Below are 10,760 nucleotides of genomic sequence, written 5' to 3'. Positions count from 1 at the left end.
TACACAGAAGGAAAAAATGGGTTTCCTAAAATTAAGCATTAATTACATGTGTAAACAATATGCTAATTGTACTTGGATCAATATATGATGTGTCATGCAGCTTTAGGTCAAGGTTTTGGCTGGATGGTATCTTTGAACTGTTCTTCAGTGGCCTTGCTCAGTTTGATTGTATTGATTGGTAGAAAAACTATGAATGCCAGATGGAATGTTGAAAACATTTGATCTATTTGATGCCGAGCACATACCAAAGGCTTTTATCTGTGCCAACGCAATAATTCAATATAACAGAGCAAAAATCTTTCAGGGAGCTTTTTGACTTTTATCCTGTAATAGTTTTGAGGGTTATGTAAAAGATCAAAGGGCACTTGAACAGATACTATAATAAATAAGAGTCCTTCTGACAAATCTTCAGTTGAAATTACAAATGCACAGCCTAAGCTGTAAAGCAACGAGTAGAATAATGATATAGCTAGCTAAATTATACATGCTGTATACATGTTGACAAAAAATACAGTGAAAATAAATATATGCTTAGCTAAATAAGCGCAAAGATCTGCATTCCCAAGGATGGCGAAAAGCAGATCCTGATAGGAGAAAGGTAGACTTAGTGGAAATGTCGGATGTAGCATCAGATCACATTCAAAATCAGCTTCATCTTTCTATAAATCTACCACCGAGATGGGGGGACCTACAGGGGGTTTATGTGCATATTTATGAAGTTCCCAATGGAATGAATACGGCAGGTTCCATCGTACTAGAGCCTGAGATCATAAATGACATGGGCCACGCACAATGACATTGGTCATACCCTCTGCAGCAGGCTCCGCTTGTTATGAATAAGAAAGGGCATGCTTAAATGGCTGATAAAATACGAAACTCTCCGGGCATTCAAGCCAACTCCTCATTGGTCGTTAATGATAAGAACGTCTCGTGATCATGGCAGTACCGACTCTTTTGTCATGTGATTTACCCAGGCGTTAGCTTACTTAGAAATGTTCTGACAGGAATAAATAGCATGATGTGCTCACTAGAAAAAAGAAATTCGGCAGCTTTTGTTTTTACAACTTAATTAGAGTGCCAATGAACATCACACTTTTTTTTATAACCAAGCAAATATTATCTAATTCGTCGAAGTACCAGGGTACAGGGCTTTGTATTAGGGTGAACAACAGGCCGGCTGGTTTGTTTCGATGAAGTTCTTTGTTCACGTCATGTGTATGAGAACAAGGCAAAGAAGAGGGTGACACGTTGTGGTGAAAATTGGAATTTTTCAGCGTGTTCCATCCCTATGGAGCTCTCCCACATAGGCTATACAAGTATGGCAACTCCCTGGAAGCAGGGTCAAATTAATTAAACACCAAACGGAAGAAAACGAAGCAAGACAGGTATGTACCGGCCTGCATTGGTCCGTCCAATATGATATAGGCTACTTGTCCTCCCCACACACTTTTCTTTATAATTCAGTCATTATAGCGAAGGTACTAAATGTTTCTGACCGTCTACCTTATTTTATGAAATTAATGAGCCGTTGAGTTGGCAATACTAGCTGGCTTTTCGGGCAAGTCATTTCTGAAGCAAAAAATATCACCTTCTCCACTGTAACAATGCATGTATGAGACTTGCTGTGTCCACTCCACGGTAAATGCATAGAAGGCAAGCCCGTGCTTGGGTGTCTAAGAAACCCCTTCGATGAGACAACACTCGCAGCGTGAACGTGGCAGCCATTTTACATCCTCAAGAGTGAATGAGTGGAGCCGGACCAGTGCCGGGAGTTTTACACTTTTCCTCTTTTAATTACAAAAATTTCCTTCCGAAATAATCAACACCATACAAGTTGGTGATCCATCGGCAGGTATGATGAATACTACTAACTGATCATTTGATCGTTGTTCAATTAATAGCTAAAGTCTGTGTGCTTGTGGTGTTTCAAACAATGTGGAAACTGGTGGTTGGGACGGGTTCTCCAGACCGGCTTTTTGAAAATGGACTCTCCCTATGTGGCGGCACGTTGACAAGCCACGAAGCTAACTAGCGTACTACAAGGCCTCGGTTTACCCTATGGAAATTTCGAGCCAAATGTTATCAGCCAGAAAACTATATATGAACTGTCATGGTTTAATGATGTTGCTCGATACCTAAATTTGATTGCTAATTCTGACAGATAAGAAATGACACATGCTTTCATTGTCACCAACTAGGTAGCTAACCCAGACAGCTAGCTAGCTTATCTCAGCGCCTGAGCGTGCTGCCTTTTGCCAGATACAGTAGTTTGGAAGCAAACCGCGAGCTAGTTATTTTAGCTAACTAGTTAACCAATTTTGGATAACAATTAATTTGGACACCAATCCGCTACCGTAGTTAGCGTGTTTGCATAACTAGCTAACGTTCGCGAGCAATGCGTGTTATTATTGTGAATTGACTGGGTAGGACGACTGAATAGCTTGCCAGCAGTACTATAAGCTAGGTACAGATTGATAACGCAACTAGCTAGCTTTCTGTTAGTAGAGGACGTTGGTTTTGTCTGAAGTTTATTAGGCCACTAACACCTGTGTGGCTGCTTAGTTCAACCTTATTTGTAAACTGACATAACTACCCACATAAATTGACTTACAATACCTAGCATAATGTTATGTATATCAAAGTATGTTCGATGTCAAATAAATGGCTAAGAAGTATTTAGCAAACATTGGTTGCAATGAAGATTTGACATTAGCTTCAAGTTGAACTTGACTGCTCCCGTATTATTAGCTGCAGTAGCTAAGTTTGGTAGACAACTAACGTTGACTTAGCGCGCTAAGTCTACCTAGCTACGTTGATACAGTAGTTGGGACGACATTCGCACACAAAGCAAGTCAATGTTTTATTGAACTGTACTGCTTATTCTGTCAGTAACTGCCTAATTGTTTTTATGCAATTAAGTTGTAATCAAAGCTTTATGTAATAATAGTTACTGGATGTATCATTAGTCTACCACCACGCCGTTTTCTCTTGTAGGTACACATGCTTGCCCTGACTGGTTTGCTAGCTAACGTTAGCTACCGGAAACTGGTTCTACTTTCAGCTCAAAGAACACGTGTATTAGCTATCTAGCTAACGTTCGTTGGTGCTGAAGTCAGAAATCAGAAGGCTAACTTATAATTTAGCAATCAGGCCAAGCCCTTGGTCGCAGTAAAATTGTATAATAAGCCGTCTACAGTAATTGTATTGCGTTAAGTTGTTCTTCCAACCCAGTCACAGGAACCAAAGCCAAGGCGGGAAATGTCATTGCATGTACATTACCCACGTTTTACCATGATGTAGCTTAGCTAACTGTCCTCATCAATGTTAAACGGCGTGCTATTTTTTTCTTAATGGAGTTATCATAAATAGCGATGCGTTTTTTTTAGGTCTCGGTCTTATCAGAAATGATACCGACCATGCACATTCAACTATTGTAATTGAAATGTGACGTGATTTAACTGTAAGGACCACATGGATTCTCATGTGTGCCTATTGCACATGACCCCCCCCCCCCCCTCCAAAAAACATAAAGCTCTCTTGCACTTGACCCAGGATTAATTTGGCTCATTGCATTTGCACAGATTTCTGGAGACATGGCCACAGAACATATTAATGGAAATGGTCCAGAAGAACCAATGGACACCACCGCTGCAGTTACCCATTCTGAACACTTCCAGACTTTATTAGAAGCTGGTTTACCACAGAAAGTTGCTGAAAAACTAGATGAAATTTACATAGCAGGTAAGGCACATTGAATATCCAGAATATTCGTACACAAACATTATCTTTGCTATTGCATGTGCTGTCATATTTTACATAACCGTTGAATGTGGGAATTGGGATCCTCAAGCAACTTTTTGTGGTTTTCTACCAAAATGGGTACTGCAGTGTTATGGGAAAAAGAATTGAGACACTCCCAATGTCAAATGCATGTCATTTCTCAAACCCAGGTCTGTGGACCAGTGTTGGTCCTTGGAGATAAATTCCTACTAATTGCAATGCCACTTAGTTCATTGAACCCTGATTACAGAAGTAAACCCTCTTAGGGTTTGATGCACACAATGCATTTTTTGACACCTGCAAATTTGGATTTAGATTAGAAGGGTTTAAGTCAGGGCTGCCCAACCCTGTTCCTGGAGATCTCCTGTCCTGTAGGATTTCTCTCCAACAACTTTAGCGCATCTTATTCTAATAATTACTTGGATAAAACGCTTAATCAGGTTAGTCTCATGGGGCCGAAGAGAACCTACAGGACAGTAGATCTCCAGGAACAGGGTTGGGCAGCCCTGGTTTAAGTTATTAGACGATCAGGAACATGTGTTCTGTTTGTCTCGGCTTGTCTTTTTTCTACAAAATGTTTAATATATCTTTTGCAGATTTTGCAAATGCAGATTAAGCCTAGTCAAGGACTAACAAAACAAGTGTTTTTAGTGTTAGACTAGGCTTAGTTTGTGTCTTTGAAATCGGCCCTTTGTGTGTTTAAAATTGTGGCTGTAGCTTAAGGCAAAATTCAATGTTTCATCTCATGATGGTTTTTGATGCCCCTGATATGTCTAGAGTGTAATTGCATTATGGGGCCATGCAGTTACTGTCTTAAAATAAGGACATTTTTTAGTTTGATACAATCAAAATAATGCCTAGGAAAGTGTGTTTTGAATAAAGTGGGGTCCAGTCATTTTACCTAAGCAGTCTGGAAAAGTATGCATTGCTGTGTCCCTATCAGAAAGGCTTATCTGGAAGGTACGCCAGGACCGAACTAATGTCACGGACGGTTTGCTCAAGAATTCAAGTATAACCGTACAGCTGAGCGGAGCGTCGGGGTAGTTTGGTGAGCGTCTGGGCGTAGTTTGGTGGGTCCTGTACCGTCTCAGACTAACAGGGCAGCCAGATGGGAACAATGGACGCAGCTGTCGGTGCCTGGGACAGGTGATGGACCAACCAAGAGCAGAATGTGGACCAGCTCATTAGGGGCAAACAGTGTGGAGGGCTGCAATATCAAGTTACTCCCCTAACATCTGTTGTGATTAGTTCTGCAAAGGTTAAAAAAAGTGACCTTGAGGGGAGAAAAGCGTCTGCAAGGTTGTTTCTCGGTCTCTAAAAACAGTATTCTAATGTCCGAAATCCCTAATGAGGCTGTTGCCACATAAAAAGAACTTTCAAACATGCGTTTGTGGCTTAAACCCGCCCCCTGTTTTGTTGCCTGCTAGTAATGGTGTTATTTCGGCGTCCCCCAGGTTTGGTATCGCACAGTGACCTAGATGATCGAGCAATTGAGGCTCTAAAAGAGTTTAACGAAGAAGGTGCTCTGCAAGTTCTGTTGCAGTTCAAGGATAGCGACCTCTCACATGTTCAGGTATGAATGGGCAGAGCATTGTAATGAAGGGGTTTTGAGGGGTGTATCCCATTTCTCCCTTGAAAGAAGCTGTCCATCTACTGTCAAATTAACTTGTAATAATGCCCTAGCTTTAGGTATGACCCTTTCTTATTCATTTTTTTTTTTTCTTCGCCCAACAGAACAAAAGTGCCTTTCTTTGTGGAGTTATGAAGACTTACAGACAAAGGGAGAAACAGGGGACCAAAGTCTCAGACTCCAACAAAGGACCAGATGAGGCAAAAATCAAAGTGTGTTTTTCAAATCACAATTGTTAACACCCATTACAGCAGAGTCTGTGCATCATGTCTGTTCTGTGCCGTTCCCTGGAAAGGGCTTGACCTTGTGTTGTTTAACCGAACAGGCCCTGCTGGAGCGAACTGGCTACACGCTTGACGTGACAACGGGTCAGCGGAAGTATGGAGGTCCGCCCCCCGAGTCGACTCACACGGGAGCCACGCCCACAATTGGTACAGAAGTAAGTTCTCCGGGAATAATCCGACGTGTGGAGATTTGGATCCAAGTGTAGTTTCCTGACAATGTTTTTGAATTGTGTCAAAATGATGAAACGATGTACTACTTTCTGGAGTAACTTCGGTTACACTGATGATTCATCGCTAAGATCTGACTGGACGCAAAATCTGTGTTTTCTAATTGGAAAAATGGCCCATTCTTACTTTTGTGCAAAGTTGATCTAATTTTGTTTTGGTCTCAGATTTTCGTCGGCAAGATTCCCAGAGATCTATTTGAGGACGAGCTTGTCCCCCTGTTTGAGAAGGCCGGGCCTATCTGGGACCTGCGCCTGATGATGGACCCGCTCAGTGGCCTGAACAGAGGATACGCCTTCGTCACATTCTGCACTAAAGAGGCGGCGCAGGAGGCCGTGAAGCTGGTGTGTACTAGTTGTGGTAAACCTCCTTCCAAAACGACGAGGACGGAGGAATTAATCCGCCAAATCGTGCCGTGCCCCGTCTCTTACCCGCTCCCCTCTTTTGCCACAGTGCAACAACAATGAGATCCGGCCCGGGAAACACATTGGCGTATGCATCTCTGTGGCCAACAACAGACTGTTCGTCGGCTCCATCCCCAAAAGTAAAACAAAAGACCAGATTGTGGAGGAGTTCTCTAAAGTCACAGGTGAGATGCAGCCGAATGAATATCTTTCTCCGTCCGTCGTATCGTCTTTGTGAGGAAAATGGCGTCTTTGCCCTGCGTTGCTGTGCTTTTACTGTGTTCAGCGGGACAATATTTTCCCTTAACATCCATTAGTTAACTCCCAGTGTGAATGCTTTGTGTCCTAATGATGAAATGCATATTTTATCCTGGAGTAACTCCGGCTACGCTGATAATTTACCGCTAAGATCTGACTGGACACTTTGATCTCACTGGGGGTGAACATTTAGTTTTTAACTGATGTCCTAAGAGAACTGTTAAAATGGGAAAACTAAAATGTGTTAACTAAAACATTCCTTGATTACTGGAAGCTGACTGTACACTTGAGTCAAGTACTCTGTTTTGTTAATCACCTTACCTTGTGTAAACTGGAGCGTGTGGCCGGTGGCCCGGTCACTGATCAGCTCAATGTCTCTCCTCTCACGCTCTGCCTCTCTCTCTCTCTCTCTCTCTCTCTCTCTCAACAGAGGGTCTGAATGATGTTATACTGTACCATCAGCCGGATGACAAGAAGAAGAACCGCGGCTTCTGCTTCTTGGAGTACGAAGACCACAAAACCGCCGCCCAGGCCCGCCGCCGGCTGATGAGTGGCAAGGTCAAGGTGTGGGGGAACGTGGTGACCGTGGAGTGGGCTGACCCGATAGAAGACCCCGACCCTGAGGTCATGGCCAAGGTAGGGCGGTGTTAACTGGGCTCCTGTCTGTCCACCCCCCTCTAGAACGTTGTCCCGTCTGTCTGCCCCCCTCTAGAACGTTGTCCCGTCTGTCTGCCCCCCTCTAGAACGTTGTCCCGTCTGTCCGCCCCCCTCTAGAACGTTGTCCCGTCTGTCCGCCCCCCTCTAGAACGTTGTCCCGTCTGTCCGCCCCCCTCTAGAACGTTGTCCCGTCTGTCCGCCCCCCTCTAGAACGTTGTACAGTTGAGGGGCGAGGTGCCTCTGGTCTGAGGAATGGACATATGAATAACCTGCCACCATTTCCCACCCAGGTCAAGGTGCTGTTTGTCAGGAACCTTGCCAGTACTGTAACAGAAGAAATTCTTGAAAAGGCCTTCAGTCAGTTTGGCAAGTTGGAGCGGGTGAAGAAACTGAAAGACTACGCCTTCATCCACTTTGAGGAGCGAGACGGTGCAGTCAAGGTAGAAGGCTTTCTATTTCTTTCTGTGCTCTTTGTGGCCCCCAGACATTTAACTTTTTTTGTCGTGACACTAGACTGGCACTTGATTGAACGAGTCATCCTGGTTTCAGGAACTGTTCATGGGTCAAGGGTTGTGACCCCTGCCCCCCCCCTCCCGTTCTACCAAGTCTCTCAACATTGTGCTTACAATAACCATTTATGAGTAACTATTAAAGGTCCATGTTTTGACAGGCCTTGGCTGAGCTGAATGGGAAAGACCTGGAGGGAGAACACATTGAGATAGTCTTCGCCAAGCCCCCCGACCAGAAGAGGAAAGAACGTAAAGCCCAGAGGCAAGCGGCTAAAACGCAAATGTAAGCAAAGATGGCTCATTTCTGGTTGTTAATGCGCCCAGTTATTTATGTGGGACCTGCAAATTACACCAAAATCTGCTTCCTTGTGGGTTGGCTGTCCGTCGTGGGGTCATTGAGTGATCTGAATAGTGGGGGGGGGGTACAAGCTCCAGGCTCCTGTTTCTACACCCAACATGTGTCCCACCCACCTGTTCTCAGGTACGATGATTACTATTACTACGGCCCGCCCCACTTGCCCCCTCCCACAAGAGGCCGGGGACGAGGTGGCGGGCGCGGCGGTTACTCCTACCCCCCTGACTACTACGGCTATGAAGATTACTACGATTACTACGGTTACGACTACCACAACTACCGGGGAGGCTACGACGACCCCTACTACGGCTACGAGGACTTTCAGGCTCCCGGGCGAGGACGAGGCATCGTACGAGGCGGTGCCCGTGGCGGTGGCGCCACTCCGACCTCCCGAGGACGTGGATCGGCCACGCCCAGAGGCAGAGTCGGGGGCTTCACCCAGCGAGGAGGCAGTGGCCCTGGATCAAGCAGAGGTGGGCGTGGGGCTAAAGGGGCGTGGGGCTAAAGGGGCGTGGGGCTAAAGGGGCGTGGGGCTAAAGGGGCGTGGGGCTAAAGGGGCGTGGGGCTAAATTGGGAGTAGCGGTGCTGGGAAAGATCAAAAGATGTAGACATGGAATCTCAACAGGGTTTCCCCCTGACTTAAATTACCTTTTTAAAAAAAAATTAAAAAACATTAAAAAATATATATATATTTGCATGAAGGGACTCTCGTATTGACTCCTATTTGGTGCTGTATAATATATATGACCTAGAAACTGTGATGGTACCATGCCTTTTGACAGCTGGGCTAAATGTCCCTCTTACATTTATGTACACTAGTAATTGAATGTATTTGGCTTTGTGTCCTAATGATGAAATACATATTCTATCCTGGAGTAACTCCGGCTACGCTGATAGTTTATCGCTAAGATCTGACTGGACACTTTGGACATTTGACTTCCTCAGACCTGTAAAAGTCGTGGAAAGGTGGGCATCGTCTCAACATTTAAGAAACCTGCCTTTTGGCCTCAGGTCAAATTCCTGAGAGGTGTCACCTTTCAAAGTATGTGATCCTCTCCAGGCTTTGTGTGTGTTTTAAAAAAAAATTGGGATCACTTTAAACCGGCGTTGTGAAGTGTGAAACAGTAAGACGTATTCATGTTGATTTAGTCTGACTTTGTTTAGATTGAATTCCATTCTAAATCTGTCTTGCTTGGCCAGCAGGGAAAAGGGGTCGAGGCCGGTCCTGACCTGTCACTATGAAGACTGACTGACTGTGTTGGGTTACACCAGAAGCTGCAATGGGATACGGATGGAAAAGTCAGCGAAATGGTCCAATATTCCAGCCTTACAGAAGCATCTCCCCCCAAACTGCCACCTAAACAATCACCGGATTATTTAGAAGAAAAAAAAACATGCCACCCCCCACCCCCCCCCCCGTCTGCCCCAACACCCTTTCCTCCCCCATGCCATTTTTAAATAATTATTGAAGAATTTGCACTTTTTAAGTTTCTTAGTTTGAAGTGGCTCAAAGGAGCTTGATGCTATTGTATATTTTTGTGCTAATCGCAATTTTTATTGTCTGAATATCCATGTTAATCTTAATCGTTTGATTTGGATGTTTGAAGAGAACAATTGCAGGTTTTAGGTGTAACCACCTGGCATCGATAAGTCTGGCATTCCAGGAAAGTGGTTCTTTTCAGAACTTGTCTTTAAAGGGTTGGTTAACTACCTCAGTACAGAGGATTAAACTACCCGGCCTGTACAGTAAATAGGGGAACTATATTGATGAAAGCAGGGCTTGTTTCCTACAAAATATGCACAAGAGCAGCAGCACTCAAGTGATGTACTTAATGTAATATAGTCATTTTGTTGCAGCTCTGACACTGCAAACAGTCAAACTGGGCATGCAAAAATGATCTCATATGATGAGCCAGAACAAGCCTTGCTTTTATCCTATTTTGAACTGAACTAGCTGCCTTGCTTCTTCAGATTATTGTAGTTACTGGTTGTATAGTTTGGAAAATGTTACTTTTGTAAAGGCTTGAACATCAACAAAGGCATTAACTGTCTTTGAACAAAGCCCTGCAGTGTCCCTTTGCCACCCAAGGATATATTTGTTTTTGTTTTTTAGGATAGAACAGAATTATGTTCCCTACCGCCACCTGCCCCTCCCTTTTAGTGAAATGTCCCAATCATGCAAAATCTCGATGGTCCCTCTGTGAACTCTGAACCAGCTACCAAGTCGAGTCACTTGGTTTTAAAATGAATTGCCATAAAGCCCAGCCAGCGAGCATTTCTGCCTGTAGCTGTTTAGAGCGAGCGAGGGACCGCGGTCACGCGGTGGTAAAAGGGATACTGCAGCTATGATTTGTATTCCATGTATAGCAAAAATGAGACTGAACTATTCATCCGGTTTTGTACACAGTTAACTCCCTCTCAATAAAAACATTACAACCACCTTTTGAAAAGATGTTAGCAGTTTTAAACTATTGTTGGTGGCCAACAACGTTTTTTGCATTCCTGCAAATAAATTGTTTTATACTGTAAAATGGAGGTGAGTGTAACTTATTTTTGTAATAAAGTTTTTGATTTGTATCTGCGTCTCTCTGGATGACATGTTTTACCGTCTCAAAAATGTCATGCACTGATTATAGCTTGGTTGTAATCTGTGTTTTC

General features: G+C 43.9%; 1 protein-coding gene across 4 annotated transcripts; it reads left to right on the top strand.

The window, feature by feature from the left end:
• The first annotated feature begins 952 nt into the window (after positions 1 to 952).
• Positions 953 to 10,633, top strand: LOC105016031 (heterogeneous nuclear ribonucleoprotein Q). 4 transcript variants are annotated; one of them, XM_020054370.3, is made up of 12 exons: positions 954 to 1,385; positions 3,582 to 3,741; positions 5,235 to 5,353; positions 5,515 to 5,622; positions 5,736 to 5,849; positions 6,087 to 6,263; positions 6,373 to 6,508; positions 7,012 to 7,217; positions 7,529 to 7,678; positions 7,909 to 8,030; positions 8,229 to 8,575; positions 9,306 to 10,633. In XM_020054370.3, exons 2-12 carry the CDS (start codon positions 3,594 to 3,596, stop codon positions 9,329 to 9,331), a joined length of 1,653 nt encoding a protein of 550 aa, XP_019909929.1. In that variant the 5' UTR covers positions 954 to 1,385; positions 3,582 to 3,593; the 3' UTR covers positions 9,332 to 10,633. The 4 variants fall into 4 exon arrangements, with proteins under 4 accessions (XP_010877891.1, XP_019909929.1, XP_010877889.1 ...); XM_010879587.5 differs by having other exon boundaries at positions 955 to 1,385; positions 9,303 to 10,633; XM_010879589.5 differs by lacking the exon at positions 3,582 to 3,741 and having other exon boundaries at positions 953 to 1,385; positions 9,303 to 10,633.
• Positions 10,634 to 10,760: the final 127 nt, after the last annotated feature.

This window comes from Esox lucius, chromosome 15, assembly GCF_011004845.1.
Source record: "Esox lucius isolate fEsoLuc1 chromosome 15, fEsoLuc1.pri, whole genome shotgun sequence".
NCBI classification, from domain to species: domain Eukaryota; kingdom Metazoa; phylum Chordata; class Actinopteri; order Esociformes; family Esocidae; genus Esox; species Esox lucius.
This window is presented reverse-complemented; position numbering and strand designations above follow the sequence as displayed.

Bases quoted from the DNA above. Each gene is read 5' to 3' on its own strand.
- LOC105016031 (XM_010879587.5), top strand. From the start codon at position 3,594: ATGGCCACAGAACATATTAATGGAAATGGTCCAGAAGAACCAATGGAC. The intron at 5,850-6,086 runs GTAAGTTCTCCG...TTTTGGTCTCAG, and splicing joins CGCCCACAATTGGTACAGAA to ATTTTCGTCGGCAAGATTCC. The intron at 6,264-6,372 runs GTGTGTACTAGT...CTTTTGCCACAG, and splicing joins CGCAGGAGGCCGTGAAGCTG to TGCAACAACAATGAGATCCG.